The sequence below is a fragment of the Erinaceus europaeus genome, unplaced genomic scaffold (assembly GCF_950295315.1).
Source record: "Erinaceus europaeus unplaced genomic scaffold, mEriEur2.1 scaffold_290, whole genome shotgun sequence".
In the NCBI taxonomy this organism is placed as follows: domain Eukaryota; kingdom Metazoa; phylum Chordata; class Mammalia; order Eulipotyphla; family Erinaceidae; genus Erinaceus; species Erinaceus europaeus.
In genome coordinates this window covers 1-17799 of record NW_026647287.1, presented here as the reverse complement: position 1 = coordinate 17799, position 17799 = coordinate 1, and the positions used below count along the sequence as shown (strand labels likewise).

The 17799-nt window shown below is 40.9% G+C and overlaps 1 protein-coding gene across 1 annotated transcript in view; it reads left to right on the top strand.

The window, feature by feature from the left end:
* LOC103125349 (syntaxin-binding protein 6) overlaps positions 1-13248 on the top strand; it is a gene marked incomplete at its 3' end in the record, with an annotated part of 152985 nt that extends 139737 nt beyond the window's left edge. Inside the window, exons 2-3 of the mRNA XM_060183905.1 lie at positions 11442-11572; positions 13059-13248. Of these exons, the coding sequence (XP_060039888.1) occupies positions 11442-11572; positions 13059-13248 (321 nt within the window). The remainder of the gene's footprint in view (positions 1-11441; positions 11573-13058) is intronic.
* Between the last annotated feature and the right edge of the window lie 4551 nt (positions 13249-17799).

Sequence of the window (17799 nt, the reverse complement as noted above, 5' to 3'; positions counted from 1 at the left end):
ATATATGCATATGAACAGATATCTTCAATAAATGGCAAGAACTTGCAGCAGTATTAAGGAATACATTTTCATTCAAGGGAGTCTCTTGTCTTCTGAGTTTAGATTGTTTGATAATTTGTTATGCGCTGGACTGAAGCATCTTCCCATACCTATGGGAGAAAAAAGTTTCCTGAAAGAAATGAGGAGCATAATGATGCATACAAAAATTATTTAAAGCATTAAATGAAAATTTTAAAATCTGAGTTGCAGAAGTGGCTTACCAGGGAGGGCATGTGCCTTGCCATGCACAAGGCACTGGCTCAAGCCGTGGCACCATATGACATGGGAGATGTCACAGCACAAGTAGAAGCTATGGTATCTTTCTTTCTATGTCTATGAATGAATGAATGAATGAATGAATGAATGAATGAATGAATGAAAATACAACCCAGGTCCAGTAAAAGTATGCATGCACAAGACCCTGGATTTATAGTAGGTAAATAAATAAACATAAACAGTTTTGGAACTGTCATATGCTAATAAAAACACCACTTTTCTTTTGTGTTCTTGAGTTAGATTCAGTGAAGCACCGTCCGAAAAATGAGTGCTATACAGAGGGAAATGCCATGGACAGTTTGGAAAGAAGAGAGTTGGGACTAGACTGCCAAAGAAAGTCTTGTGGCAGGACTCTGATGCTGGCTTGTGAAGGACAGACACAATTTAAGATTTGCATAAGGTGTCAGTAAAGGCTGTGCAGACTAAAACGCCACAGGGAGCAGAAGTGTCCAGACAGGGTGTGAGAAGCACTGGGAGGAGCCTGGACTTGGGTGCTTCTTACTCTCAGGTGGAGTCAGACTTGGAGGCGTGAATTAGCAAATGAGGCTGAGAAGGTGGGGACCAGCTGCCACTTAGGATTCCTTGCATTCTGTCACAAAAAGAATCAAGTACTTTGTTTTCTAAAAATACATTTTGTAATGTAGACTTTGTCAGGACATGTGTGTGTGTGTGTGTGTGTGTGTGTGTGTGTGTGTGTGGTTTTTTTGTTTGTTTGTTTTGTTTTTTTCCCTCTATCAGGATGGTATATTCTGTTCTCTGAGGAGGTAATTGACAGCAGTGAGGACTCACACCCAGAGCCTTTGGCACTGACTCCTTTCTCATTGTTAAGATTTAGAACTGATGACCTGGCCTCAATAGGACCTTCTCCCCAGAACATCTGGGCTGGGCTGGCTGGCCCCTTCCCAGGGACCTCTCAGTGACATTGTTGGCTTAAGCACAGAAGAGGAAGCATGAATTCTACCCTCATAACAACACTAGACCTTGATGTGACCTGTGTAATGTGTGTCAGCCACGTCCTAAAAACCTGCTTTGAACTGGCACAGATTGGTGGTTTGTGGTTTCGTGGCAGCTTGTGTCATCTGCACTGTACAGAACTGTTTGTGTGAAACTCTAGAATGTGCTTGCCCCGGATTGTGTAATTTCCTTTCTATTTCCAGTCACAAAATTCATTTGTTTTCCTCCTTCTGTTTATCATTTTGTATTTTATTCATAAGTGAGTCTTCTCTGAGGTCCATTTGAACTTCTCCTTGATACTAAAATTTGAGAATTAATGATTGGTTCCGTTGGCCATGAGGTCTTTGGTTTGTGAGTTCAGGTGAAGAAAAATTGGTGTAAATGCATACCTGGTCTAGGAAGTTATAAGATAATCATGACGTAGGTCCCTTTTAGCCTTTAGTTAGTGTGGCAGAGATACCAATGTATAGGTACAAACCCTCAGGCACATGCCATGTCTGTATTACCTGAAACAACTCCGAGGGGCAGGCTCTTAAAGTCGCTGGGGTACCTGGTCTAGGAAGTTATAAGATAATCATGACGTAGGTCCCTTTTAGCCTTTAGTTAGTGTGGCAGAGATACCAATGTATAGGTACAAACCCTCAGGCACATGCCATGTCTGTATTACCTGAAACAACTCCGAGGGGCAGGCTCTTAAAGTCGCTGGGAGTTATCAGAGCTGCTGAGTTAATGATCTTAACAGTTGGGAAATGCGCTTCACATGAAATATCTCCATTCCCATCCAAAATAAGCAAGCGACTTGCTGTGCTGTGAGTGACTATGGTTAGCAGCATCTCACCCACCACCTCCACCCCTACTCTCTTTTTTTCTTTTGCTGTCAGAGGTCATTTAAGGTAATGCATGGGAGGCAAATATTAATAACAACCAGGCACACCTGGCTGCAAAATCTGACGTGTAAGAGCCGCTTCTCTAGCACAGACAGACAGCACCACCTTGACTTCTGCTACAAATTCCAAGGTGGAACACATTGTTATGCACTTCATTAGTATTTATGTGAGAGCCTAGGAATCATTTCTGAAATAACCGATGCCACTTGTTCTAAATGATTCCTTCCTAAGGACACTCCCTGGGGCTCTTGCAATAGCACAGACTTGATGAGGAATCAGAACAAAAGGAGTGAAACACCTGACCTCTGGTACTACAGGGTGCTGTGTTATGCTCAGCTTTCCCCATCCAAGTACCCTGTGAGAATTCCCAAATCTATCAGACCATAACTGGAGGACAAACAGTCACTAAGGAGATGAGGCACAGCAGCATACTTTAGCTCTTCTCAACAACCACTTGGTCAGGATGACAACAGGCATCTCCTTGCCTGTTCCATGATCTCTTCCTTAGTCTCACAAACTAGTGTGGAGGCACTTCTGGTCAGGCCAGTCTTAATGACCCACCGAAGACAGAAGCTCTGCATTCTGCCAGTACTAAACACTGTCAGTTGCTAAACTCTGTACTACTAGATTTGGGAAGGGAGTTGAGTGCTTCTGCAATCTTTTGTATGTATGCTGTGGCATACGGTTCCTCAGTTATACAGGATGTCTCTGTGTACCTTCCTCTCTAAATGTAAGGGAATGATATTTTCAGAAATCAATTAGTAAATCCCTGTCTTCACCACACTGATGGAAACTTCAGTGCTGTGGTGTCTTTTTCCCTCTGTCTCTATGTCTTGCTATCTGAAAGTCACCATGGAGCAGTGAAGCCCTGGCAATGACCAGAAAAAAAAAAATCTAATTATCAAGAACAAGCATATGGGTTCGCGTAGCTTGTGTTAGGCAGAGAATAAATTTACTGAAGGATCATTATTGTGAATAAGTAGAGCTACTGTCTTTGAGTTCTGGAACTTTTTGCATGGGATTAATTCGGTGCCAAAACCTCAGTCTACTTTGACTAAAATTTGGGGCAGAGGTGAGCAATTTTGCATTGCAAAGTAACCTACTTTCAAAAGTAAACTCAGAACTTAAAACCAGGGAACCAAATATGTGAATTCCTTCTATCAATAAAATACTGGAAATTATAGTTTCTATTAGCTCCTCACAAGAAGCATTTTATATTCTTGTAATGTGCAAGTTAAAGTTCTGTTCAGTGTCTGACACCAATTTAACATTTGTAATGCTCACTTACCTGATTTTACATGAATGCTCTGTACTCCTATACTTGTGCCTATGTTATACAGAATTATAGATGACGTCTCAAAAGGCTTTTCCTCCAATCTATGTCTTACCTGTTTGCATGTGGCCATCTCAGTTGCTTTTTTACATAGAAACTTCTCACTTCTTCTTCTAGCGTTTGCCCTTCTTCCGTAGCCAGTCAACAGCGTCAGGTTGAAAACTGTCAAGAACTACTTGTTGCTGGCTTTGAAAGTGACTGGGATCCATGTGGATTCAGTCAGCTAGGAAGGATCATCAGTTTCCCCAATGAATGGGTACTCACGGGATGCACCACGGGAAGGTCGATCCAATGCATCCCAAACTTCTCACTGATTTTTACCCTACAATAATAACTTGCAGTTGGACAGTTCTGACAGGATGTTTCCTCTCTGCACAACTTGGAAAACTCTCTCAACACAGTAAACCAGAGGCAAGGAGCTAACACGGCAGGATTCATGCCTTCTCAGATGTGAGGCCCCAAGTTCAGGCTAAAATCCTAGAGCACTGGGGGTGCTGCAGGGATGGTGGAACAAAGTCCTTGGAACAGTGGATCCTGCATGTGTAAGACCCTAGCTAGCACTATGAAACAGAGCAAAAACCACAAAAGAGAAGACACACATCCTCTCTCTCTGTCTCTGTCTCTCTCTCAACCCAGGGCAATAGTAGGGTTCACCTTGCTCATTTCCCATCTCTAATTTCTTTTCATTGTTTTATGTATTTGTCTACTTTCGGTTGCTTCAGGGGAGAAGGTGGAAATAGCCCTCATTATTTTTTGCAGTCACAGACTTAGAGTTATTATGTCAAGTATATGCACAACTACTTCCAGTAGCTAGAGGCTGGGTTTACCACTTCGGCAAAGTTAACAGTAGGCAAGTTCCCTTAGTGTAATAGACATTTGTTTTACTCAGAACATGGTGCTAGATTTTTATCCTCTAATTTTTGCACAGTACTGACTAAAGTTCTTAGTGACATCTTTCACCTCTTTCTAGAACTTCAGTGATGTACATCTTGATTTCAAAAGGTATCATTAAAAGTGTTGAATAAGTGGCAGCAGGAGTGAAGAAGGAGGTAAGCAGAGAGAGAAGATCAATATGCCTTCCCCTGATTGATAGTCATTGTTATGTTTGACAGCATATGGTTTTTCAAGTAACAATACCTTTGCCTTTTTTCCGAGATCCTCGTAGTATTAGTGTTTAGTACCTGGCCCAACAGAAAATTCTCTTTTGCTCTGCTTTCTTGAAATATTAGTCTTCTCTCTTTCGTGCATGTGCTCTCCCTCTCTCTCTCTCCCTCTCTCTCTCTTACTGTTTTTTACAATGAAGAAGATCTGTTCACATCATTTCCTGTTATAGACTAACTGGTCATACTAAAAATTAAAGTTACTGCTTACCCGTGAGGTACTTAGCATAAGGGACACAGTACCAGGACCTACACTGTGGTGCATGGATGAATACCCTACTCTGTGGCTGTAAAAGTAATTCAATCTCCTCTCTCTATAAGAGGTGTTTGGGTTGGGGGAATACTTTCCAGAGGCTTTCCCAGATAAACTATGCATTGAATTCTCCCCAACTATGCCATTCACTGAGAGGAACTGCTGCTGGACTTATACTTCTCAGTATACAATGGGCAGTGGGAAAGGACTGTACTAGGGTAAAGGACTCTCTTCCGCAGGCTTATATTCCCAGGCTCTGAGCTTCTTGTAGAGTGATTTAATTCATTCCTGAGTAAGGTGGCTGTTGCTTTGATGCCTTTGTCTTTAGACCCTCTGTTTGTAAATCTCTCCTAAGAATAGATTGTTTTTATTGGTGTTTTTATCTGTTTCCAGAGTTGAGGAAGTAAGAGCAGGACTTAGCATAAGGTACACAGTAAGTAACTCCTCCTGTTAATGGCATTGTATATTAGAGAATTTGGTATTAAGTTTAATCTTTTTCAGAAGCCATCAACATTCTCACCATTCTGGGCATTTGCTTCCCTGGCTTGGGCCAATTTTTTCACAGTTATACTAGATAAATTAGACATGTTATACCACTTTCATACAAAAGAAAAAATTATAAAAACTAATATTAACCAGAACTTAAATACTTTGTTTACTTTTCACCTAGAGTGCATGGCGATTGGTTTTCTCTGCAAGCCCAAAGGGAAAAGTCTAAGAAAATTTTTAAAGAATCAGAAACCATCAGAAACCTTGAGCTGCTAAATGTCAGCCCTCACACTGTATTTCCGAGAGGCTGAAATGAGCAATATTATTTAAGGGGAAGTGCTGGTTAGAATAGCGACTCAGGAAAACAAAATTGTTTTTAAGTCATTTTAACTCCTGTATTCTTCTTTTTGTTTGTTTGTTTTTAATTACCTTTATTTATTTATTAGATGGAGACATCCAGAAATTAAGAGGGAAGAGGAAGATAGAGAGGGAGAGGAGAGAGACACCTACAGCCCTGTTTCACCACTTGCAAAGCCTTACCCCTGCGGGTGGGAACCAGGGGAGGACTCTTCACTAGAAATGAGGCAAGTCTGCAGGTTTTGTCTTTCTGTCTCCTCTGTCTCCCCATCCTTCTCAATTTCTCTCTGTCCTGTCAAATAAAAAAAAAATACAGTGTGTGGGGGTTGGGAATGACCTCTAGAAGCAGTAGAATCATGTAGCACCAAGTCCCACTGATAATACTGGTAGCAAAAAAAAAAAAATTAACTTTGATACTCAGGAGGCTATAAGTTGTTATGGCAGTTTATAGGATCATACATCATAACTAGTAGGTAATTCCTTAGAAAATGGGTTTGTCCTACGCACTAGAAAAAGATAAAAACAGATCGACCTACAATGCCCATGTCTAGCAGAAAAGTAATTGCAGAAGCCATTCTGTACCATGTAAAGAATTTGGTCTAGGGTATGGGTGGTTGTGCACCTGGTTGAGTGCACACATTACAAAGCACAAAGACCCAGGTTCAAATCCCCAGTCCCCACTTGCAGGGGGGAAACTTTACAAGTGGTGAAACAGTGCTGCAGGTGTCTCTCTTTCTCTTCCTCTCTATTCCCTCCATTCCCTCTCGCTTTCTGGCTGTCTCTATCCAATAAATAAATAAAGATAATAATAATAAAAAAGAATTTGGTCCGGGGAGTCGGGCTGTAGCGCAGCGGGTTAAGCGCAGGTGGCGCAAAGCACAAGGACCGGCATAAGGATCCCGGTTCGAAACCCAGCTCCCCACCTGCAGGGGAGTCGCTTCACACGTGGTGAAGCAGGTCTGCAGGTGTCTATCTTTCTCTCCTCCTCTCTGTCTTCCTCTCCTCTCTCCATTTTTCTCTGTTCTATCCAACAATGTCAACAACAATAATAACTACAACAATAAAACAACAAGGGCAACAAAAAGGGAATAAATAAATTAAATAAATAAATAAAATTAATTTTAAAAAATCATTAAAAAAAAGAATTTGGTCCAAAGTATGTGTGTCAGATAAGCAAACATTCACTATTTTCCAGGATTAAAATGAATCTGGCTTCCAAGGAACAGAGGCCAGTAACAGGTGGGGGTTGGAGGGACCTTCTGGGGTAGCATAATCTAGAAGTTGTTTATATGGGGTTGACATGTAAGCTAAAATCTGAGTAGTCAGCACAAGACAACCAGAAATATCAGGGAACATTTTATTTCTGTGGAGGGGAGAAAAAAATAGCATTTGCAAGTAGTAGAAAGAGGTTGTTGTTTCCTGGTAGCAAAAACAAACAATAGCTGAAGTCTGGTGCACAGAAGGGAAGGTGGAGTGAAATGAGGAGGGAGAGGAACTCCTGGACTAAGTTGTGCATCACTCTGTGGGTAAGGGGAAGGGACTTAGATCTTATTCTAAATGCTTAGGGATATCATTGAGGACTTTTCAAAAGATGGATTGGTCTTTGCATTTCAATTTGTCAGAAGTCAGAGAAGACCAAGTAGGGGCATATTGTCTGGAACTGGACAGAATTCCTCTGATTTTGTCCCTAAATCACCATTTACACCCATTCACCCCCAAAACATCTTAGATGACTCTTCTGTGATTGGACCTACTATATTATAATGCTTCTTGCATCGTTTTATCCCCATACCCAAGTTCCTTTTGAACAAAAATATTTTTCATTTTTTTTTAATTATCTCTATTTATTAGACAGAGACAGCCAGAAATCAAGAGAGAGATAGAGAATGAGAGAGACAGAGAGACACCTGCAGCACTGCTTTACCACTCGCAAAGCTTTCCCCCTGCAGGTGGGGAATTTTTCATTTTTATAAGAAGAAGTAAGGAGGCCAGAGCACTGCTCAGCTCTAGTATATGGTGGTATTGGGTATTTGAACCCACGGTCTCTGAGAGCTCAGGAGTGCATGGCGTATGCTCAAAGAATGAGCCATCTCCCTTGCCCAAAACTGTTTGGTTGGTTAATTTGAGAAAGAATTAGAGAATAGAAAGAGGGAGAAAGGGAAGAAGGGAGAGGTAGAGGGAAGGGGAGGGGGAGAGATTGAGATTAGAGCATTTGCTCAGCTTTAGCATCTGGTACTGACCGGGATTGGTCTCTTAGTTTTATGCTCTAACACTGGGATATCTCCCTGACCCCTTACCTAAGTTCTTGATTCTGCAGTGAAACGCTTTGCCCCTGAGCTACGCCCCCTCCCTAAGTTCTTGATTCTGAACTACATCTTACTGTCTTTGAATTCCCCTCCCCCACAAAATAAACTTACTTCCGTATCTAGTAAATGTCCTGTGCATATTTGTTAAATTAAGAAATGCCACAAACTTACAGTCTCACTAGTTACTGCTGCTCAAAATCAACTGGGTAGATTTAAAACAAGGGGTACGCACATACCCTAAGGGTTCTTATGATGTGTGGCATATTAATTCTAAGAATCCTGGGTTATTCTTACGTGCAAGTATTATAGAGTGCCAGGGCATAGAACTGATCCTGGGGATCTGTAGTGCTGCCCCGAAGTTTCTTGCCCACCATCCTTCTTTACATGTCTATACCTTCACCCTATCCTCATGAATACTGAAGGCCTGACAGAGATGTCCTATTTACCTTGCCTTTTAAGTAGCTCAGAAATGATGTCTATAGAGTCTGCAATATACGGATACTTGTACATGGGGCATTATGATGTTACCGATCCAGGTCTTTTGATTGTTTCCTAGGGTATGGTGTAAATTATCTTTCCTTTGGAAGAAAAAAAAAAACACCAGCTACTAAACACCCAAACAATGGCAGGATTAAAATATGGCTCCTTCAGGCATGAAACTCAGAAAGTCTGCCGGCAATGGTGTATTTATACAAGTGTTTTGATTTCAGAAAAGACTTTATTTAATTCTATATAATGTATATGTAATAATATAATTTAAGGCACCTGCTTCAAAATAGGATGTTTGCAATAATAACAATAAACAAAAATCAAACCAAACTGGGCTCTATGCCCAGCCAAACTATCCAGATTCCAAGAACTGGGCAGGGAATAAACTTAATGGGAAAAAGACAGGAATGGAGGGGCTGCAGCTGCCTTCATAAACAGTAACGTCTCTGCAGTATGGTGACTGCCGGACATTCTGTGGGGCTTTTGTCAGCTGGGTGGGGCCCTTGCCCTTCTCTTTTCAGTGGCAGACTTGCACTGGAATGACCCTCACTAAAAGGCCAGTTCTAAATATGCCAGGAACTCAAGCAATCCTGCATTGTGCTTGGAATTTTTACAAAACTACCAATATTTGGAAATAAATAGGCCAGAAGTAAAACTAGGAGCTCATAGCAGCGTCAACTGATATTTGAAGCAAAGGCCTCATGTTTCCCAGGATGCTGAAATGTCGTATGATTTACATAAACAAGGGAGGAAATCCTCTTTGTGTGTTTAGGGGTGTGTGTCTAATACAGGAACCCATGTTTTCCTGTTATTGAAAAGCATGCTTTAATCTTTTAAGCACATTTTAGGACCTGCACGGACTCCAGGTGTGCGGTTTCCTTTAACATTAAAACACAAGAGAAATGACAATCAGAGAAACATAGTTCATCTACCTTTTATGTCATGGGAGACACACAAAATTTAATGAACTGAATAGATAGGCAGAGTGTTGGGCAAATTTGCAATACAACCTAAATAAGGTTCTGAAAATGGCTGTTCTTCCAGAGTACTGTTCAGCTCAGGCTTAGATGGTGCTGGGGATTGAACCTGGGGCCTTTGGTGCCTCCAACATGATAACCAATGGACTATCTCCCCAGTCCTGAGAATGCTTTTTCCTAATGGGACATCTAATGCTTATGCACAGAGAAGCCGTTTGTGATTAGGAGTCCATTTCCCTTGATTGTGGGTGTTAAGGGAATGATAACTGTTTAACCAGGAAAGTAAATGTAATTGGTGTGAAATGTTCAGCAGCTTTTAACCAAATAAAGCTAAAATAATGGGTCATAAGTGTAAGCACTGGTTGGGAGAAAATGAAGTGTTTGCTAAATTCTGGTGAGGATGAAAGTTAGAAAACTGTAGTGTGTTATAAAAACGATTTTCCTATCCTGGAACCATTGGGTTCTCACCAAATATGATGGGGGTGCCCACATACCATTCTTCTCTGGGTCCCTGAGGTGCTTTCTGTCCTCTATCTCACAAGAATTATTTTTTGCCATCTCCTGCCCCTCTGCATGGTTGTTTGTTTGTTTTTTAAATATGGCACCTGTGGGGTTATTTGAAGCAAAGGACTTGCCACTGGTACATAGTCTTATTAGAACTGAGTTCATCACATTCAATGCTTTCTCACTTCCCTGGCTCTCCTTATTACACCTTTCCATTAAAGTTTACAGATCCTGCAGCCAGAGCTCAGGAGAAGCTTCTAGGAAATTCTTTATGAAATAATTACCTCTCCACCTTAAGACTCTTAAGTCTTGAAGTAAGCAGGCACACAGATGTTCCAATTATCCTACTGGTTCTGGGGCTTGACTGCTATCTGTGAGGTCATTCTGTTCCTTCTCAGCATGGAAAGAGGGAATGGGGAGAAGTGGCTCAGACTGGGTCAGTCCTGTCCCCATCCTGCTGCTGTGGTGACCTTAGGAAAATTTACATAGAGGGAGGGGACCCAGAATGCCAGCTACCAAATTAATCAAATGCAGAGTAGATGCAAGAAAGACATATTCTAAAGACAAATATGGGGCAGGGGGCTTAGTGGTGGGTGTAATGATTACTCCTGTAATCTTGTAGTCTATTTTACTAAGTCATTAATTTAAATCACTTAAGTCACTAATATAAAATGATTGGTTTTTTTCCAAAGGAATTTTTGAGTCTACCTTGTCTCACTGTGTAAATATCCTTTATAAGCTGTTCTAGCTATGTGAGAACCCAAAAGTAGATCACTGTGTTCAGTGCCTGATTATATTTCCTAACAGTACTGCAAGTTATTTGTGACATAATTAATCTGATCTTAACCTTTAAAAAATTAAATAAAATAATGAGACATTCGTTCTCATCACTGAAGCCTGAACTGTTTACACTGGACTATAAAATCAGAAATATGCACTGTCATTCCCCCAGGGAGCCAATAATCTTTACTTCCATGAAAAGCTAGCCTTTTCTGATGACCCCTACTTGTCGCCCATCAACCCTGTAGGCTTCTTTCCCTGCAGTCAGTAACTGTGCTCCCCTTAAAGGAGGTTGCTGATATTTTATTAAACTATATTCAGTTTGAATGGATGAAGTCATAAGTGGAACGTCCCATACAATTAGAATAATTTGCTGACTGCTTAAAGGAGATTACAACTTCTTTTTCATTTGAGTTCGCCCCGTTTCTGTAGTGTAGTGGTTATCACGTTCAACTCACATTTGAGTTCACCCCTTCCTAAAGACAATCATATGTATTCATTTTCTGTGTGTGTGTGCATGCGTGCATGTATGTGTGTGTAGTTGTGCACACGCACATAATTGCCAGATAACAACACTTTAAATGAGGAAGCAGACTAACCTGGACATCCACTAATCTGAGCGATCTTTTCTTGGCAGTGACAAACAAGAAGCCCACCCAGGCATCTATCACGAAGGTCAAACAGTTTGAAGGCTCGGCGTCGTTTGTGCGCCGGTCACAGTGGATGCTCGAGCAGCTTCGTCAGGTGAATGGCATTGATCCTAATCGGGTGAGTGAGTCCAGTGATGAACCAAGGTGTTCTCTTCACATCGCGACTCGCTCCTGACCTTGGCTGGGTGACAGTCGTCTCTTCTAGCGATATTTTTTTTCAACAAAGCTATTTCACTTCAGTTATGTGACCACGTTTTTCTGATTCTTGTGCCTTTCTTAAGAGAGAAACTACAAGTATCTAAGTGATATTTGACAGTAAAGCCTAAGGAAAATCATATTGAAGAATTATTGCTTTCAGGGTGCCAGCAGTGGCTCACCAGGCTAGAAACACATAGTAGTGTGCAAAATGACCCACTCAAGGGTTCGAGTTCGAGCTCCCTGCTTCCCCCACCCCTGCAGCAGGGACGCTTCACAAGCGGTGAAACAGGTCTGCAGGTGTCTGTCTTTCTCTCTTCCTCTCAATCTCCCCATCCCCTCTCAATTTCTCTCTGTCCCATCCAACAAAAAATGGGGCAGGGGAATGAAACAAATGGCCACCGGAAGCAGTGGGATTCATAGTGCTGGCAGTGAGACTCATCAATAACCTTGGAGGCAAAATGATAATAATAGTTATTATTACTGCTTTCAGCAAAACATTCACCAGAAAAGTATAAAGAGTAAAGGACAGACAGCCATATCCATGGCACTCACTCTTACACCCCATGATCACTGAAATTTCACTTATCTCCTAGTGTCCCCAGTGATGAGGTTTATTTACCAAAGTGAAATAAATGAATGCACCTTGAAAATTATGTATTGGGATTTCAGTGGGTTTAGTAAGGGAAACATTTTCTGCTAGAGTTAGCTATTCAAATTATACTGCTTTTTCCTCTCCATATAAAACACCACCAAAAATGGGGACAAAGAAGCTCTAAATGGGGCTGGGTGGTGGCGCACCTGGTTGAGTGCACATGTTATAGTGCACAAGGACCCAGATTCAAGGCCCCGGTCCACACCTGCAGGGGGAAAGCTTTAACAGTGGTGAAGCAGGGCTGCAGGTGTCTCTCTGTCTCTCTTCCTCTCTATCTCCTCCTACCTTCTAAATTTCTGGCTGTCTCTATCCAATAAATAAAGATAATAAAATTTAAAAAAAAAAAGCTCTAAAGTATGATTACATATAGCAAAACGATAAAGTCGAATCTTTCCTTAACCCAAGAACAGAGACAGATTTAATGTGATTTAGTATTAAGAATCAGGAGGAAGTCACTGAGGAAGTAAATGTCAGTTGAATTCTGACACATGTCAGTGTGTAGTTAGGATCCAGGGACATCTTTGGTATTAGCTCTGTAGAGTCATGTATAAATACCGTGATATTTGGGCCTTGCTTCATCAATAGAGAAATCACTGTTCTCCCTGCATCTGGGAGCTAATAAAGCTAAGTCAAATTACTAAGAGCAAAATCTTCGGAAGATATTTGAATGTTTTGGAGTCATCTTGAGAGGCTAAGTTGGAAGCAATAGATTTTATAAATTGAGATTAGTGATGATTTCACTGTCTTTTTTCAGGATTCTGCAGAGTTTGATTTGTTGTTTGAAAATGCTTTTGACCAGTGGGTAGCCAGCACAGCCTCAGAAAAATGCACCTTCTTCCAGATCCTCCACCATACCTGCCAGAGGTACCTCACGGACAGGAAGCCAGAATTTATTAACTGCCAATCCAAGATCATGGGAGGTAAATGGACACCCTTATACTTTAGTCATCCTGTTTTCTTAGCATTTTTTTTTTATTTTCTAAGTTAGGTTACACCAGCATAACTTCATACAAGCAAGCAAAAAAAAAATATGATGAGACTTTTTATAAAAAAAAAAAAGATACTCAGAGGTACGTGCATATGAACTATTTTAGGCACTTCACTGCATGCTAAATACAGACACAGTGGTATGCTTTCACTTTTATTCAGAGCCTATATTTTGAGAAAAATTAACCAGTTAGCTAAAACTATTTTGTATTTTGAAGACACACCTTTTCTCTTTGGTCTGATTTCTATACTCCCATATCTATAATTTCACTGCAGAACACTGTTCTGGGTTGCTTTCTCCCAATATTTCCCAGATAGTATAGCTAGTGTCACATTTATTCCTTTAATGGTTTTCAGAGCTGAGTTAGGATGAATGCCATTAGCCAGCCTTAAGGGGATGAGGAACAGCATTGGCAACTTAATGATAAATATTTATCACTGGCAACTTAATGATAAATATTTAGACGGTGCTTAACACATTTCTTTGAGGTGGCATTTCTTTTTAGGAAATGAAACTGTCAATTTTTTTTTTAAACTTGCTAATTGGGAGTCAGGCTGTAGTGCAGTGGTTAAGCCCAGTGGCGCAAAGCACAAGGACCAGCGTAAGGATCTGGGTTCGAGCCCCCGGCTCCCTACCTTCAGGGGAGTCGCTTCACAAGCAGTGAAGCAGGTCTGCAGGTGTCTGTCTTTCTCTCCTCCTCTCTGTCTTCCCCTCCTCTCTCCATTTCTCTCTTTCCTATCCAACAAGGACAACATCAATAACAACAATAATAACTATAACAATAAAAACAAGGGCAACAAAAAGGGGAAATGAATAAATAAATATTTTAGAAAAAAAGCTTGCTAATTACTCTGCCAATTGAAGAAGAGTGTTTATTGTATTGTTTTTTTCAAGGACATATTCTGTGGGCTCATGAGATACTCTTTTTAATGGACAATTTTATCTTATATGTCAAATGAAGGTCACATTACATCTTCTGGGACTGCATTTGTCTTGAGAAAGAACCTCTTATTCTGTTCTAGCAGCTGATATAACCCACTGTCATCTTGCCATTAGCCAGCTGGGTGTTATTTGGAGAAGACTGTGCAGTTCTTCGTTGTCACCCACCAATGTGTTGGGAGTCCTCTTAAACAGGAAGTTCCTCACATCATAGGAACTGTGAAAAGTCTTTCTTTGCTGTTGATGCAGTCTTTTGTTATACCCTCCATTTAATCCTAGAAAACTGTGCGAGATAATGAATGCCACATATTTGCTTCAAAGTGGCCACATCCTACGGTGTAGAAATGAAATATATGAGAAAAAAATGTTGAAAGGAAAAAGGAATATCAAACATTAGTCTCTTGCTGTTTTGAAAACCATAATGAGATAAAGCTTTTTGTCATGTCTGCTCTTCAGGTGAACCCCTGCTTTGAGAATCCACCACCTTAACAGTCTTGGTCAAAACACAGCAGGCATAGGATTGCAGGTGGCCATGTGTTCAGTGACAGGGAAATTGGCCAGGAAATCCCAGCTTTCCCTCATTCTTCCATAAGTGGGGTTTTCTCTGCTAGCCTAGTGTTGTAAATTATTTTACAAAGAGGTATGGGGGTTGGGGCTGCTTGTGGCGCCTATAGAAGAATTCACAGCGGGAGCTGGGAACTGGTTTAATCAATACATGGTTTATCAGGGTGAAACAGGTAAAAGGCAAAATAAGCAATTATCATCAAGGGTTAAGCATACGCTAGATCTATAAAGTCTGAATATGGTTATAAAAGTTTAGTCCCATAAGATAAACAATTATAAGCTCTGGTAAAAGTTCCTCATGACTATAGAGGAGTCTAAAGTTTACCGGCTAGCAGAGTCACACGTGCTCAGTTCCCAGGAGAAGCAGACATGGTGGATGGATGCCTGGGGCATCTCCGCTGAGAGGCATCTGACCAGGAGAAGAAGCCACAGCCAAAAAGCACCAGAGTTCCAGCTGCTGTCCTTTTAAGTCTGTTCAGCCTACCCACAATGCTTTGCACAGCAGTCTGGATTCACCTACAGTCCACCATGTGCCTGTGTAGATCACTGCACTCTCTCAGCCTTCTGTCACCAAAGCTGACGTCACCACTGTGCCAGGGCATATAGTGTCACCACAGCCTAGAACCTCATTTGTTTCTTGATCGTAAGTCCTTACAATAAAAATTTAGGAGTTAAGCACAAAACAGTATGGCTGGCTATAAGAACTTGAATTTTCTGTTGCCTTTGCAGATGGTCTCCCTTTTTTTTCTTTTTTTAAATTTTTATTTCTAAAAAGGAAACAGTGACAAAAAATATACAATAAGAGGGGTACAATTCCACACAATTCCCACCAACAGAACTCTATATCCCATCCTCTCCCTTGATAGCTTTCCTATTCTTTATCCCTCTGGGAGTATGGACCCAGGTCATTGTGAGGTGCAGAAGGTGGAAGGTCTGGTTTCTGTAATTGCTTCCCCACTGAACATGGGCATTGGCAGGTCGATCCATACTCCGAGGCTCTCTTTCTCTTTCCCTAGTCAGGCAGGGCTCGTGAGAAGCGGGGCTCTAGGACACATAGGTGGGGTCGTCTGTCCAGGGAAGTCCGGTTGGCATCATGTTAACATCTGGAACCTGGTGGCTGAAAAAAGAGACAACGTATAGGGCCAAACAAATTATTGAATAATCATGAACCTAAAGACTGGAATAGTTCATATGAAGAGTTGGGGACTCCCCTTTTTCTGTGATCATCCTGAAAACAGAATAACTAGAAGTAGAATTGATACCATGGAAAACAGAAGTAAGAGAGCCATGCTCACTCTATTGTCCCATGCAAGAAAAACAAGCCACCTGTTTTCCTACTATGGTTGGGAAGACTTGGGTAGTTCTTATCTTCCTTACCCCCTGATGTCAGATGACATCTGACAATTGCAGTTGCATTACAGGTAATGAAATATAAATTGGCATTCCTGCACTAGGCATGTCTCTCCTCTCAAAAAAGGTCTTTTAACTTATTCACACTTGTTATCCAATCATATGTAGAAAAGATGTGTCTACTGTGTGCCAGTCACTGTACTATATCCAGAGTATTAACTATAATAAGTTCTATTAAAATTTTTATTTTTATAAAAGACAGTGGGAAATTGAAAAGGAAAGAGAAGATAGTGAGGGAGAGAAAAAGACACTTGTAGCATTGCATCACCACTCCTGAGTCTTTGCCCTATAGATGGGAACCAGGGTGCTTGAACGCAGGTCCTTATGCATGATAATGTGTACATTCAAACAAGTGCGCCAAAGGCCCAGTCTCTCTATAATCTGTTCATTTACCTACTCGGATGTCCTCTGACCTTCCCATACAATCTTGTTCAGAAGCTCCTGTCAATCATTGGCCCAATCCTTCAGGTATCTTCTCTTGCCTTGTGAAACCCAAGTAATGCAGACTTGCGATGGATATAAGTATAGCCAGTGGGAATTTGTTGATACCTACGCTGCATAAAGGTAAAGACTGGTTTTCTGTTAGAAAAAGAATAAGTTAGGGCACAGGTAGATAGCATAATGCTTATGCAAAGAGACTGTCATGCCCGAAGCTCCAAAGTCCCAAGTTCAATCCCCTGTACCACCATAAGCCAGAGCTGAGCAATGCTCTGGTAAAATAATAATAATAATAATTATTATTATTATTATAAAGAAAGAAAAAGGAAAAAGAATAAGTTAATGAATCCAAGTGCCAGAATTAACTGTGTCCTTTTGTGATCCTAAGAGAGTTTCTCACCTTTTTTAGGCCTCAGTTTTTCTCAAGTGTAACATGAGAAAGTTAGACAAGTTGATCTCTAAAACCCCTCTCAATTCTTTCATTTTGAAGATCTATAATTTCTATGTGATAGCTTTATTGAGTAGGTTAACCCTTCCTTTTTTATTTTTTTAAACTTTTTTTTGAGAGAGAGATGCAGAGGGAAAGAGAGAGACAGAGACAGAGAGAAACACCAGAGCACTGCTCAGCTCTGGCTTATGGTAGGTGCGGGGGACTGAACCTGGGACATCGGAGCCTCAGGCAATGAGAGTCTGTTTGCATAACCATTATGCTGTCTCTGCTGCCCAGTTAATCCTGGCTTAACTTAAAGAAGTCAGATAAAATAGTTAATGTAGTTAAATATTGATTGGCCATGGGTTCCAGAAGAAGGCAAGAGTTTGAAAAAAGCACACTGTACTGTGTTGGCAACACCTATGTCCTTAATGAATGTAGCCTGTTGTGTTTAAACAGTTGCTTATCCTTGATAGCTCTTGTCCAAACATACCTAATTAATTAGCATGCTGATTAGTCTTTCTTTCTGCTGGTTATCACAATACAGAGGGGTGTGTGTGTGTGTGTGTGTGTGTGTAGTTCTTGTGTCATTACATTCTGATCCCTTTAATTTGGGAGGAGGTAGCTACCCCTTGTTCAGCAGGTATTGCTCATTTCACCACACCTTTTGGTCTCTCCTTAAGGACATACACTTATTTTCAGTATTGTGAAATGTGATGGTTTTTG